Raw genomic sequence first — 16,421 nt, forward strand, 5'->3', positions numbered from 1 at the left:
GCCTTGAAGGATGGGTAGAATTTTAAGCGATAGAGAAGGAAAGAGGGACTGAGAAGACAGGCAGTGCCAGGGGAGTAAATGTCACACACGTGAGAAAAATGAGCCTTGTTTAGAGAAGACCCTGAAAGGTCATTTATGAAATGCTTTTTATATGCTGTAAAGGTTCATTCATTTAACCTCACGATTATGCGGTAAGAAGGGATTCTTAACCCTACTTTACAAATGAGGCGCCCAGGACCCTTATGCAAAGTCACACCACTGTTGCATGGCAGGGTGACGAGGCACAGCTCTGATGGTGCCAAAGATATATCATTCAGTCACGATAGCATATTGCTTCCCTCCCGCATCCACAATGGAGAGTAGCATGATCCCAGATCAGAGGAAAGATGGGCAGGCCATTGGGCCTTTAAACCACAGGCCACACATACATAAAATCAGTAGAGTCTGAATGCATAACCTATGAGAGAAAAATATGCCTATTGTGATTCTCAAGTTTTTAACTCTGCACTAAGAAAAATTACCATTTTGTGGGGAAAGAACTCAATCTCTGAAATATTTATTAAGATTATACAGCTACAGATAACCAAGATCAAATTTATGGCCCACTGCAGCCACGGAAAAGGATGACAGACAAGGAATTTAAAGACTCACTACTAATATTTAAAGAGAGTGTTTATTTAAATGGCTAAAAAGAATAGAAAGAAGTTAGATAGGGTGCAAAGTGGCACAGAGAAAGCAACATAAAAAATATTTAGGTAACAGAAGTCACAACGACTACAATCGAATGAAATATGTCAGTATCCTTCTACCTAACACAATAGAAAGAAACAAACCAAAAGTTTTGTGTCCGTAATACCTGTTCATTTTCTTTTTTTAATTAAATTTATTTTTAATTGATACATAAAAACAAAAATTGTACATGTTAATAGGGTAACGTGATATTTCAATATATGTATATTATACAATGTTTAAATCAGGTTAAAAATATCTATCTCCTCAAACATAGCATTTCTTCATGGTAAAAACTTTTTTTTTTTTCAAAATCCTTTCTTATAACTTTTTGAAATGTACTGTTGTTATCAATATTCATCCTACTACACAACAGCACACCACCACTTCTTGCTTCTGTCTAACTATAACTGTACCCACTAATCAACCTTTTCCCACCCACCCTCCCCATTACTCTTCCTATCCTCTGGTAACCACCATTCCACTCTCAACTTCTGAGATCAACTAAGTTTTAGATTTCATGTGTGAGTGAAATCATGAAACATTTTTTTTTACTTTTTACAATGAAATCTGTTTTGATCAATTTTATGATCTATATTAATATCATAAAATCATGTGTACATTTTCAAATAATTATATATATTTATGTTCCTTTTTCCAATGACTGGCACTTCAGGATCAAATCTGATAATTCTAGAAAAGAGATGAAGAAAAAACAACTTTAGCTGGGTGTTTCTGTATGCCACATACAATTTGTATTTTAATATGGAATATTCATGTGTGTGTTTAGGGTCTGGTATGTGTCTATATTATATCTGTATACATACATATACATACAAATTGGGTTTATTATATTATATAGTTGATAGATTAAAGACTTAAGTATAGGTATATTTAAAACTACAGCTCTAACATTCATAAACCTATACTAATAAACAAGTTCTTGAGTGCTGTTTTAATTAATTAAATCCAGATCTTAGTCTGGCAGTAAGTGTTTACCGCCATCTGGTGGAAGTTTTGCCTATCTACAAATAAACTAAAAGAGATCTCAAAAAATAAAATTATTTTTCATTACTTGATGTATCTTATTTTGGAAAAGATTATCAAAAGTTATTCATAAAGAAGAATAAAATTATGGAATTTTCAGGTAAATGAATGGAGTTGGAGAATATTATGCTAAGTCAGATAAGCCAATCCCAAAAAACCAAAGGCCGAATGATTTTTCTGATGATATATAAGGGGAAGTGGGGGGAGGCAAGAATGGAGGAAGGATAGATTGTATAAAGGAAAATGAGGGGTGGGGAGGGGGTGGGGGGAAGGAAAAATAATAGAATGAGACAAACATCATTACCCTATGTACATGTATGATTACACAAATGGTGTGACTCTACTTCAAGTACAACCAGAGAAATGAAAGTTGTACCCCATTTGTGTACAATGAATCAAAATTTAAAATTTTTTTTTAAAGTTATCACTTTAGTAATCTCCAAAGTAAGAAAATGTAGAAAGCAGATCAGAAATTGTGATGCTTGATTTGTAATTCTTCCTATGACTGTGGAAGAACCATTTACCAAGGCTCTCACATTATCCTGTTGAATATAATAAAAGCACTTTCTCCCCCCCAATTCAAAGTTGTGAACTCGTTTGCACTGCCAAGATAACAGGAGTATATGATCAAAGACAAAATGCCATGAGGATGCCAAAAGCTGTGCTGTGTGAAACACTCAAAACTATGTAAGAGTTCATCTACCTTCTTCTGCCATCTAACTAGCAACATGCCTGCCCATTAGAACTGACATTACAGGGTAGAGCCTAGAAACATGGTGTTCTATTACCTCATGAAGCCAAAATAGCTTCATTATATATTCATATCTAAGTGCTTTGTTCCACATTTTATCCATGGAATTTTAGCACTATATAGTTCTCAAAAATTAATCTGCATTCCCTAAAACTATACCATTGGAGATCTTTACAAGGAATAAAAATCCATTCCTAAACCTTGATTCACATTTGCATATTGCAGAATAAAACCTAAACATTGTTATACCTTACATTACTGTCCTAATTCCTAGATATTTTTCTTAATTCACCAAAAACAGCTTGGAATTTACATGTTGGGTCTCTTTGGACTCTCTAGCATAAGAAATGGCCTAATTTCCTTTAGATTATGCCCCTTCATTTCTATACAAACAATAGCCTTATTATAATTTTTCTGAATAAAAAAGTAAGTGATGGTTAAAACAGAGGATTATGTGAAGCCATTATATTTATAAGTAAGTTTTAGAGTTTGGTTTTTTTATCTGTGTGTAGATTTCAGGATGTAATCCTTTAAACTTACGGTGAGATGGCACCTATAGATTTAATAATTTAAACATTACACAAGGCCAGCTGTCTCAGAAGTATGATGGAAGCAATTGAAAGAAAGATCTCAATGTCCCATTGACTGAGTCAATAAAATTCTCCTCTAGATTGCAAACTATTCAAGGTCAAACACCAGGGGTTAATCACCTTTTTTTTTTTTTTCCTTCACAACCTCAAAATAGTGCTTACACCTAGAGGGCATTCAACAAATGATTGTGTAATTGTATAAATCAAGGTTTTTCAGCCTAAACACTACTAGCATTTTGAACAAGATAATTCTTTGTCCTGGGGGTCCATCTAGTACATTGTTGGATGTTTGGATGTTTAGCTACATCCCTAGTCTCTACCAACAGATATCAATCCCTCTATCCAATTATGAAATAAAAATGCCTCTAGACATTGCCAAGAATCAACCTTAATTAAGAACCACTGATACAGATGAAGTAGTACAAGATTAGCATTCAGCCCTAATATTGTCACTATATATGCATAGTATATATGTATTTTATAGATATGTATGTATGTATATATATACATATATGTATATGTGTGTAGGTATAGATATATGTATGTGTGTGTGTATATATATATATTTTTTTAACTTTGAGCAAAATGAAACACCTCACTGAGCCTGGATTTCCCTTTCTACAAATTGAAATAACTGGATTTACAATAAGCATAGTCCCTGTGCTTCATCTATTCGATCGTGTAGTATTTACTCAATGCAAACTATGTGCCAGACACTGTTCTAGGCACAAGGCATCTAGTGAGCTAGCCTGGGCCTTTCCTCATGGGAAACAAACCATTCAGTGGATATACAAACAGAATGCTCAAGTGAACAAACAGATAAAGACATAACTGCTAACTGTAATGAAGTCAAGAAGCGATATAAGCATTTCTTCCCTAAATGGGGATTTCTCAAGTATCTCAACAGGTTTACAGAGAAAAACTGTGACATTATCCAGAAAGCCTTTTAAAATGCTACAAGCCTCAATGAATTCTAACTATACCACATTGCAAGACTATAAATTAGTTATCATGTAACAGAGCCTGAGTTAACTCAAATTTATAAACAACAAAACTATTTCAAGTTATTCAAAAGAATCTTCATCTCTTCTCTAGAAAGAAAACTTCTTATTTTCACTGACACAGTTGCAAATATTTGTGGGGCACAATGTGCTAAATCAATACATATATATGTATATATATATATAATGTGTAATGATCAGATTGGTGCAATTGGTATTTTTTAAAGAAAATTTTATCAAAGGAATTTACAAAAATAAAAGCAAACAACATTGAAATAGTCTAATAATCCAAGGTATAAGCAGTCTGTTAAGCTACCCTCCTTGATAAGCACACAGCATATTTAATCCAATAAATTACGAGTAATCTCACCCAAAATGTCTATTGTATGTCGTAGAAATGACTGGCTGGCTTGTATGTCATGTCTGATGTGTGAACTGTGGTTAGGATTTGTTTGGAAGAATTGTTGATGTCTCTATGAGGCAGTATTTCCTATGTCAAAATACAACAGGTGATATTTTCTAGGTAAACAGATGAAATCACTAAAATTGGTCTCTAAACATTTTCTCTCCATTATAATATATGACAAAGAAGTATCAGGTCTTCATGATGATGACGATGATGATGATGATGATGATGATAAAATACTGTTCTCAGTGAAATAAGTCAATCCCAATCTGATAAGTGGATGATGATACATAATGGTGGGGGTAGAAGAATGGAGGAAGAATGGATTGTGTAGAGGGAAATGAGGCGGGGGAGGCGCAGGGGAAGGAAAGATTGTGGAATGAGACAGACATCATTACCCTGTGTACATGATTGACTGCATGAATGGTGTCAATCTACATCATGTACAACCATAGAAATGAAAAGTTGTACCCCATTTATGTAAAATGAATCAAAATACAGTCTGTAAAAATAAAATTTAAAAAAAAATTGTGTTCTCCATTTTCTTTTTCTTTCCCTCTACAAAAGTGAAGGAACTTAACATATACTGAATAAATTTCATGTACAAGGTACTATATATGCCCTACTTTCTTTAATTCTAGAATCCCATATAACATACAGTGTCACCTTTTTTATACATAAAAGAACTCAGGACCAGAAAGATTAGATATCTGCTTAAAGTGAGATAAACTGTAAACAATACACAGGAGATTTTTTTTTTCCCCTACTACTCTAGGTTCTCTTTGCTCCACTGGCCAATATAAATAATCATCAACTCAAAGGCAATTCAGGAATTGCATAATCCAATTCACCAAGAATGCCCAAAGCACATTAAAGTGATGTTTTGAATTATAAATATGTGTGTTGAGGGTGAAAAATTCATGGGAAAAGAGAGTAAGACCCTGTGATACCCTGCTCCTCTTAGGTACTTCTCTTCAATGCAAAAACAGTGCAATACTCACCCAGCGTTTTTAAGTATATTTTACAAAAATCATCAAACAGAATTCTTAACTGCACTCTCTCACTCTCTCTGTGAACATTTGACCCGCACTCACTTCTACTTTCTGGCTTCCTTGTCACTCCTCCACCCAGGCCTTCTGGCTTCCACTAAAAAACGTTCTCAATAAAGTCACAAATGATTGCATTCTTGCCAAATGCTGTAAATAGATTTTGTTCCTGACCTTTTCGGTAACACTCCCTCCTATTTGAAACTCTATCCTCCCTTGCTTGGCATTTGTGATTCAGCCCATTTGATTTTCCAGCTGCTTCTCTGGCTTGGCAGGCTTCCAGTCTTTTTTCCACCCTTAAAAGATGATGTTCCTTGTGGTTCTGTCTTAACCATCTCACCATTCTCTCACACTCCCTGATGATCTTATCTGTGCCAATGAGAACAAAATCTACTTTGTTAGTCCTCGTCAATCCCCAAATTTCTAAAAAGTTTGTGAAGGCTAAGCCTATTAGACATTTTCACCTAGACATTCTATAAGTACCCCCAACCAAACTTAAAGGATTATTTCCTTCATTAACTTGGCACCTTTTCCCATTTTCTCCAAATCAGTGAGTGAAATCTCCAGTTCTTCAAATCTGAAATCCTTCTACTCCTTAAACTCTACCATTCAGGAGCTGGTGTTGTAGCTCAGTGGTAGAGTACTTACCTCAATGGGTTCAATTCTCAGCACCACATAAAAATAAATAAGTAAATAGAGATATTGTGTACATCTATGACTAAAAAATATTACCAAAGGAAAAAACCTCTACCATTCAATAGTTACCATGCCATCCATTCTGCCTTTCCCTCCTTACCAATGCCATCCCTTGGCCGAGGTCCTCAAAGTTCCTGGAAAGTATCATCCTTCTGGTTCTCTGCCTCTAACCCAATCTCTTCTGGTCACTTCACAAAGCTCCTGAACAGCACTATACATTAGCACAAAAAGACCAGGCAGGACGCAAACCTCACACGTCATCTCAGCTCTTTATTCAGGGGGATGAAATGGTGCCCATGGACCTACTCTCCTGATGGAAAATGAGCCACTGAACAAAGAAAGGGTCTGGGTTTATATTAGGTTATTTTGAGGGGTGGTCTAGTGAACATATGTCAGTTTGCTTGGACACTCAGGAATGTGGGCTTCTTGGTCAAGGTCTGCAGACAGCGCCTGAAGAGGATTTACTTTGGAGGAGATAATGCCTCCTAGAGACTGTTTCCTTACAGGGAGACAAAACACCTCCTCTCTGCCTGCAACCAGCATCTGGAAAACATTCATTCGTCCTGGGAGAGGAAAGCTGTCAAGGAAGGCCTGGCCTTCATTTTGACTCCCTTTTCTTTTTCTCAGGCCTCATTACTTTGGGAATTTCTTATTCTCCATATCCATTATTATATACTAGAACTTTCCCTTTGCTAACAGAAATGTTCCATACCTGTGCTATCCCAGATGGGGTAGCCAATGGACAACTCAAAATGTGGGTAGTAAGACTAAGAAACTGACTCTTAGATTTTATTTAGTTTTAATAACATTAATTTTAATATAATAGCCAACATGTGGTTAGAAGATAACATGTTGGTCAGTACAATTTACAACTCTAGAGTAATCTTTAAATATAAGCTTCTTTATAACACTCTTCTTACTTTAAATTTAAACCCACTCTTCCTAATTTAGTAGATAGACTCTGAAATACATTTCTATTCTTCTCAATCTCTCCCATCATCTAACACAACTTCCAAACTCACACACACACATCAGTCATACAAAACCAGACTGTATGATACGCACACCTCCTTGCTCAAGAACAACCTTCCCTCCCTACCTGAACCCCCTTTCCTGCTATTCCCCACGTGCCTCCCTCATCCAGCAGTCCGTCCTCCTGCCATGCAGCTCCTTGGCTCTAGTCCTCTAGAACAGGTGTGCTGCACTTCAATGCTTCCCCATAAACATGCCACCATTCATATTGCTATCACATATTTACCACACCATATGGCAGCTCTTCAAGAGCAAATTAGTTTTCTTTTTTTGTTTTTTAAATGAATTTACTGGTCTTTATCAGTGATTTCAAATAGCTCCTCAGTCAGAGCCTCTAGGGTGCAAGAAGAAAATGCCTCAAATCTCATTCCTTTTACTAATGATGGCAAATCCAAATTCTTCATTCAAAAATCTTAAAGGAAAGGGAACTGTCAATAATCCCGTTCACAACACTTTGCTTGAAGTGGGCCTTGGTTTTTATATGTCTACATATGATTTGGACTTTTCACATTTCTGTCTGTGCTCTCTTGGTGACTCCTGTAACAAAGGATTTTTCTCTTCCAATCCATGTCTATTATTTTCTTTGAGAACCAGGGAAAAAAGGTTACCCCAAGCAAGAATCATCTGGACTCCTCTTACACTGACTTAACTTCACCAGCACAGGTAAGCAGCTCTGTAAGATCTTACCTACAGGCTTTGACTGTTTATTACATACTGTCCTCTGAACTCCAAGGCCAATTCCATGGAGCAAAGACACACCTTTGCTCCTCAGTGTACATGCAGCGCTCCACTCCACTGCACATTTATTAGGCACTGAAGATACACAGATTGAAGGAACTATGCAATCTCAAAGTTCACGTGTTAGTTCAGGTGCAAGAAGGTTTGGAGGATATGACCTATAAATATGTAGTAGGTATTACTACTAATATAACTGATCTTCTCTACCTAGTATTATAGATGCCATAAGTTAATGTGTTCCTATTCTAGTGCCATTGTGCACCCTGGAAGAGAAATCAATCAGAAAGCCAAATCAATTACAGCTCAGGTATGGACACAGTGCTTCTATAAGTATTAAAATAAGAGAGCCATTATAGGAATCAAACATGACACAAACATGGGAGGAACTGAGAAAGCAAAGTGGCAAAATTCCACATTCATGATTAAAATAGAGCTATTGCCAATTTTTTCTTATAGTCATCATGATTTACATGTTGTATCTAAAAATATCTTTGCCTAGAGATGGTCAATAAAAGTATTTGCATCTCAACAAAGTCTGACAGTATTAAGTTTTGAACTTTGATCTAAGATTCGCACTAACTTTGAATATGATATAAAATATGTCAAAATTGTTTTTAAAAAAAGAAGGTTTGGAGGAGAAACAAATGGTTTATAGCCTTAACCTAATCCGTAATTGATCCCTGATGGAATTAGTTTAGTGGTAACTAGACGTAAATGGGGTGTAGCTGGGAGGATGTGGTTCATTGCCAGCATGGCCATGTGATATGTATTTTGTATCTGGAAAGTAGAGTTCATCTCTTTGCTTCTCAGCTGCTTCCCTTTGCCACACTCTTCCACTATGATGTTCTGCCTCAGCTCAAGCCTAGAGGAATACAGCTGGCCTTCTATGGACTAAAACCTCTGAAACTGTAAGCCCTCTAATATACCTTTCTTCCTCTACAGTTGTTCTGGTCAGATCTTTTAATTACAGCAGTGAAAAAGCTGACTAAAACAATGATGTTTGATGTTTTTATGAATTCCAAAAATTATCATTCACAACTCTTGTATTCAACACCCTAATACAGAGTAATATCTAGATATTAAAGATTAAACAACAATATTTGAAAAATAAAAGCCATGGACCTTTCCCCCACCTAAGAAAAGAGTGTAGATCAATAATGCAAATAATTGCCAGGAGGTTGTAACTTAAATTTTGGGGGAACTCCTTATGGTACCCTCAATGATCCAAATAATCTTTGTAATTGAGACTTGGGTATTTTTAAAAAAGCAGAATGACAAAAAGATGATCATGGTTTCTCAATGGCTATCAGAGGCTGGTCACCACCTGCTTTCCTGACTAGAAATCAATTTTTATCAAGTGACTGTGACTAGTCACCTCTCCAGACACTGGCACACCAGGACATGCACCCTGGGACGTCAGTGTGCAAGGCTCTTGCCTGAACTATAGATGCAGTAAACAGAAAACCCCAGCTTATGAAGACCAGTGTTTTGAAGCTATGGTTTCAATTTCAATAGTAAAATATTACACAGAGGCACCCATTCTATTAGATAAAATCTATAGAAAATGGGTTTCTAGCTTTCCAATTTTTAGATATATATTTAATACTTAATTCTTCTTCTCCTACCTTGCCATAAAAAGATGTTATCTACAGAATTAAAGGTCAAAGAAAAGGTCCTCCAAATACACCAGACTCTTTAATGGATAAAATAGCTTCTGGCATTTAAAATGGTATTCTCTAGAGACAGAATGAAAAGATAGTCTTTCAAAATCTTTTCAAGGAATCAATTGCTTTCTATTTCTCAATCTTTTAATTAATTCATTTATGTATCAAAGTCTTGGATCGTCATGGAAGGTAATGAACAATTTAATTCCTAGTAATTGAAACCTTTGAATTTATCAAATGATATGTTTTATTCATAGAAATTAACAAGGAATGTGCATATCATGTCAGTTTCCCACAGAATGTCAGAAGTAAAATGATATTAACTGAAACATGAACTAGGAAAAAGAGTCACTGGCACAGTATCCAAGAGGACCTTAATCCTAATTTCTTATCTTTGACAGATCGCATTAGGTTTTTCTAATTTTTATTTTAGACAAGATTTTCTACCTTACTGTGCATATTTGCTTCAAAGATTTACTTTTCAAAAGGGTTACTTCTAGACATTTATTGTATAAATAGCCTAGAAATTACGAGATCACGTTTCACTTAGTTGAATGGTAATAATGTGTAAGAGTAATCCCTATTTATCATATAATAAAATTAATCACTCTGATATCACTTCTCGGGTGCTACCTTTAGCCACATATTATGCCAAGCACTTTACCTCATTTAATTCTCTTAATTTTAATTATATTTAATTTACCATCATTTTCCAGAGAAGGAAAGTGGGCTTCAAGAAATTAATTGGCACAAATATGGCTGCAAATGCCTCTCACATACAAATCCTGAAATCTCCTTCTTCCCCACCCTATAATTTTATGGAAGTTTGCATAGCTTTTTTTTTTTTTTTTTATATATTCATTCATTTACTCAAAAAATATTCATCAAATGCTTGCTAAGAGCCAGCCACTGTTCTAGGAGCTGGGGATACAGTGATGATGAAAAACAAGATCCCTGCCTCCGGAGAACACAGGAACACTCATCACTTCTTGGTCCTTTGGCTAAGATCAAGCATAGAAAGTGAAATCTTGTCAGACAGTCACTAAAATAAAGTGTACATGGAGTCAGATGGTGAGTGCTGTGAAGACTGCCACCTAGCACCAGGCTTGCAAGGATCATGGGTCACACGCTTACAGAACCTGTAAGACCCCACTGTTCCCCATGTCTCTTCTCATCAGTCCTCCAACCCCACTTCCCTTCTTATCTCTCCTCACACCCAAAAACAAAATTCAAATAAGTGATGGTTAAAGCCTCTTAGACCTCTGGCTTACAATCCCAAAAGAAACTCTAAAAAACAGAAACAGAGTAGAAACAGAATGACTATTTCCATACACATAAAAAAGAATAGTTTCAAGGCCAGGTGCAATGGCTATAATCCCAGCAGCTCAGGAGGCTGAGGCAGGAGGATCACAAGTTCAAAGCCAGCCTCAGCAAATTAACAAGACCCTGTTTCAAAATAAAAAAATAAAATAAAATAAAATTTTTAAAAAAGAGCTGGGAATGTGTTTCAGGGGTTAAGCACCCCTGAGTTCAATATGAAAAATAAATAAATAGGAATAGTTCAAAAATAATTTTTAAATTAGATAACCAAACTCTGAACTATTTCTAAGATTTTTTGATGTTATTTCTACCACTCCTCACATCTGATTGTGAATATGCTTTTTGTAAGTCCTTTTTAGAAAAGTCCTTCATATGTTTTTACCATTTTTTAATATCTATGTATATATATACATACACACACACACACACACACACACACACACATATATATATTTTAGTTGTCAATGGATCTTTTATTTTATTTATTTATATGTGGGGGTGAGTATTGAACCCAGGGCCTCACACATTACAGGCAAGCACTCTACCACTAAGCCACAACTCCAGTTCGTTTTTACCATTTTTATTGACAGTTTTAGGACAGTTCAGTGAATCAAAACCAAAACCCTTTCCTCACCAAAGGTTTGAACAATAAAAGCCACCTACTAGTGAAAGAGTGGCCACAGAATGTAAACCTGACATTATCTGGGCTACATACACATCACAATGAACTGATAATGTCTCTAATACAGACATTCTGAAATTAAATAGAAAATTTTAGACCATATCACAAACATATGCAAATCAGATGCCCTGTTTCAGCTGAGCTTACAATAAGGCCAGCTGTGCAGTTCTTTTTAATTGTTGTTTCAATTTTTATTTTAAGAATTTGATTCATATCTATTTTTAAATAATTTATATGCTAACCCAGAACATTACAGGCAATAATCAAATCTATACAACAACCATCCCTTTCAGAGAAACCAATTGTCTATTTCACTATTTCAGTCAGTGACTTATTAGCACTAGAGCCCATAATTTTACCTCTGCAGCTAAATAGTTTCCAGTTGCAAGATGTTTAAATCTAAACAAGCTGTTCCATTGTCCTGCACCTCCACGGCATGGGTCATGGTGAACCACCTACAAAAAGAGTGATGACAATAATATCAAATGGTATCCATGTCCCAGCAAACAAATGCCAATAATTTACACAAAGTACCCTCCTGTTAATGCTGACCTGTCCAATCTAATACATGTTTTCAAGCAAGTAGAATGTGGCAGGCCAAAATTCTTTATAAGGAGCAAAAGACATGGAATAAGTGTTAACTATGCATGCATGAGGTATATGCCTTATATCTGCAGATACTATCTTACTCCATAAGGCATTTCCAGGACCAAAACTGGCCCAATCCAAACCCAAAACTGTGGTTTTCCCCGATTTCTTATTTAATAGGGGGTAGTAAGTGCTTACTATAGGCCAGGTACCTTTGAAGACAATAAGGACAGTGCAGTGGATATCACAAGATCTTTCATTCTAAAGGAGAAGAAAGAATTAGAAAACAAAGAAATAAATAAGATTTGATAAGTACCAGGAAGGAGACAGAGTGTATGCAGGAATAACTAGGAAATGCTACTTTCTACATAGCAATCCACATGGGCTACTTGGAGATGATATGTGAACTGAAACTTGAAGGAAGAGAATAAGACAGTCATGCAGAGATGACGGGATGAGATCATTCCAGGCAGAAGGAACCCCAAATGCTAAGGCCTACATTAGTAGAGAACCCAGAAGCTTCTCTGTATCAAGGGAATACAAACCTCACCTGGCAAGGTTTGGGCATTCCCATGAGTATGGAAAGCAAAGGAAGGTTGTAGAAGAAAGGTTCCTCTTTCTGTGCTAGTAACAGTGGTAGTAGTTGACCAGTAGTCTCCTATAGGTGGGGTGCCTGGGGATAGCACAGTACAAAGGGAGAGGCCTGCAGGCTCAGAGGAGAAGCCATGGCAGCTTCCTGTTACGCTAGATCTTTAGTAAGTCCATGTACCCCACACGAGTTTTCCTCCTCCAGTCCTTCCAATAGTGTCAAATCTAATTCCTTTATTAAATACCTCTTGCATGAAATGCCTGATCCTTATGCTGATTGAGCATGGTGCCCAGGCTTCCTGAGTAAACTCAGCTATTACAGCACACAATAGGGCAGTGTCCCGCAGCCTGAGTCATTCAAACCTCTTACACAAGTACACCTTCGTAATACTTTGCACATGACCATTCTAAAAAGCTTTCGCATCAAGTTATATGAAAGGCCCAATCATTTAAGAAATTCATGATAGAGAGGGAAGCTTAAATGTAATAAAGACATTATTTCAAAGCTATTAAATAACTTATTCACTCTCCATCTGACAGCTCAATGTGTCACAGAAATTTCAACTGCACCTTTGCTGGAAAGAGTTTCAGTGCTGTGGTGCAGTTTCAGCAAAAGTAATACAACTAAAGAGATGGCAGAGTCTTCAAAACTCCTTGCAACGAAGTGGAACCAAACATTCACAAGCAGGGAACTCACTATATTTCATGAATGAAGTTTTTATAGTAACTCACAGTATGTCTATCTTGATGTATTTTTTTTTAATTTTTGGAACACAATGATAAGAAATCAACAGTATACAAATTCAGGTTTTAGTTATGTATTGCCTAATACTCTTCAGCCTTACCCTGAAGAGGGAGATGCCATCAGCTTTGGTGATGGTATTTTCCCTACACCTTCTCAGTTCTGTCATCTGGTGACAGCTACAGTCACCAAAGTCCTTCTGAATGCCAGAGACTGAAGATGCGTCTCAACACGTTGTGGGATTTCAAGACAGGAGAAGTGCTTTATCATACCCTTTCATCTCTATTCTAACCCATGTCATAACGTCAAGAATTCTCCAGGTGTTAGCTACATTTATAACCAAGGCACAGTTAATTTGCATAAATATCATACTTCCTCATTTCTGGTTCAAGTGTCTGTGATATGCCTTGTTACACCCTATTTATGGTTATTTCCCTCTATTTCTTTTATCATGTGCAAATAAGTTTGTTCTGTTTTTTCTTCTCCTACTAGTTATTAATCAAGGTCTCACAAGTACCTTTGCTCTTTCATTTTCCTAAACCTGTATAGAATGCCTGGGGATCCTCTCCTACCACTTCTCTCTAATCCAGGATGTAAATGGGTTTATCAAAGATTATAAATATCATATCCTCCAGAGTAGTCATTTACATGTTGAAAGACATATTATTTTATTAAAAAGTATTTTCCTTTTGTTTTCTTTATATTACAAAGGAATATTACATTGATTTTCAATCATGAGAACGTGTACATCTCATTTTAGGACACTATGGGAAACACTTTAAAAGGAGGTAGGAGATGGGTCTAAAATAGTTGAGAACCACTGCTATAAGCCTACATGTTCATTAAATCAAGGTGCAAGTTATTAGCTGTTGGCTTGTTCACAGGTGGTTACGTGTCTTATTTCCTCCACTGTATAGAAAGATACTTTAAAGAAAAATCCATATCTTACATTTTCTAATTACTCTACCATCCTGCCACATGTAATAAATACTTCCTAAAGGATGAATAAATTCTTAACTATGAGTCTCTTGATTCCAGTAGAAATGGCATCCCCAGAATAAACACGATCCTCTTCAGTGACAGCGTAGTTCTGACATCTATCTTCATGAAAGTGGATCATCCTGCTCCATCTTCACTCTAGGGCCATTTTAGTCCAATCAGCCTTGACAGTGTTTCACAATGTACGTTTATAAAGCAAAATCAAATATATGGCCTTATTAAATGTGTGCTTTATATAAGAGAGAGAGAGAATGAAAGACACTTCAGAGAAGACAGGAGGAAAACAGAAGTCTTTCAGAGTCATCACAGCAATGAAGGGGTACTAGTTGGCTCACAAAAAAATATTGTTTGATGAGTATATTATAAATGGTGCCTGTAACAATAAAACAGTCTTCTGGATCTTACCTTTTCATCTAAATATTTATTAAAAATAAAAAAATATGTAATTACACACCTCTATTTCCCAGAGTGCTTTAGAACTAGTAGCAGAAGTTGCTGACTGACGCAAGGTGGTACGAAGGAAAATGTGCTGTTTTTTCTCATATTCGTCACAAGTCAGAAACTTCTCTTGCTCTGCGTGAAATAGTCTAACAACATCACCCTAGAAAAACAGGTCAAGAAACACTATATTCAAACAACTGAATTATTTTTTATTTTACTTTTTTATTTCTTTTTAGATATACATGACGGTTGAGTGTATTTTGTTTGAATTACTTTTAATAAAAATCACAAACAGTTTAATTTTAGTTATTGAAGTTAGTTACACTGCTAAGCTTCTCCAGAAGCTACATTATTGTGGCACCTACCCTATCAACTACAGAAATTTCTCATTAGCCCTGAAAAACAGGAGATTCTTTTTTGGTTTTGATATTCATGGCCCTTCTGCCAGCTACTTGGCTTTGATTATTTACATATTTTAAATATTGGGGAGAGAAGTAACTCAGTAAAACACTTGTAGTATTAAGATTTGTGGTCACGTTGTAAATTATGAATACAGAGATTCTGCATGTAGAATTTTAGTAAGATCACTTTCATTCCTTCCCGCAAATGTCCAATGTAGCACATACTTACTCCTTTTAACCCATCACATACTTACTCCTTTTAACACATCCTCTCGATAGGAACTAAATTTCATGAATAAAGTGATTTTCCAGCTTGTGTTGCAATTAACAGCATTCACCTATTAATGAAGAAATATTGAGTTATAAGACTACAGATTCTATTCTTAAAAGAAATTATTACTTTGACTAGTAAAAGAAGAAAAAAGACAACTTTGGACAATGAAGTATGTACCTCAATAAAAATTTTATCAAAGAACCATCCAAAATTAGCTAGTCAGCATCTGTATGTATGTATTTTAGAAATATTAGTTGGCCTTACTGGGATTATACTCATGAAAACAATGAAGGACACTACATGACTTTTTTTCTCTCTCTCCCACCTAAGAAAACCAATTCCTGTCCTTAGCTCTGGAACTCACCTCCTTACAGCCTGTCCTTAGCTCTGGAACTTACCTCCTTACAGCCTGGGTTATCAAGAAGCTCTATGTTGCTGGCATGCAGGGGCTGTCCTGCATTCACAGGCATCAAAACAACTTTATCTCCTACAACAATCTAGAAATCAGAAAGAAATTGCAAATGAGACACTGCATGGATCTTTGGTCCTACATCTGAAGTAAAAATAACTGCACAAGAGTCCTTATTGTTGATCTGACACCTGGTCCTTTTATCTTCCACACAAACTTTAGCTCAATTCTTGTTACCTTTGAAGAAAAATATCTTCTAATAAATGACCATGTATTC

At 35.9% G+C, this 16,421-nt stretch overlaps 1 protein-coding gene across 2 annotated transcripts in view; it reads right to left on the reverse strand.

Annotated features, from left to right (window-relative positions):
* ITPR2 (inositol 1,4,5-trisphosphate receptor type 2) overlaps window positions 1-16,421 on the reverse strand; it is a 525,070-nt gene that overhangs the window by 360,886 nt on the left and 147,763 nt on the right. For both annotated transcript variants that reach the window (XM_079139251.1, XM_079139250.1), the window contains 4 exons: window positions 16,134-16,232; window positions 15,716-15,799; window positions 15,074-15,220; window positions 12,062-12,157 (listed from right to left, as the gene is read on the reverse strand). In XM_079139251.1, the coding sequence (XP_078995377.1) occupies window positions 12,062-12,157; window positions 15,074-15,220; window positions 15,716-15,799; window positions 16,134-16,232 (426 nt within the window). The remainder of the gene's footprint in view (window positions 1-12,061; window positions 12,158-15,073; window positions 15,221-15,715; window positions 15,800-16,133; window positions 16,233-16,421) is intronic.

This window comes from Sciurus vulgaris (assembly GCF_902686455.1).
Source record: "Sciurus vulgaris genome assembly, chromosome: 5".
In the NCBI taxonomy this organism is placed as follows: domain Eukaryota; kingdom Metazoa; phylum Chordata; class Mammalia; order Rodentia; family Sciuridae; genus Sciurus; species Sciurus vulgaris.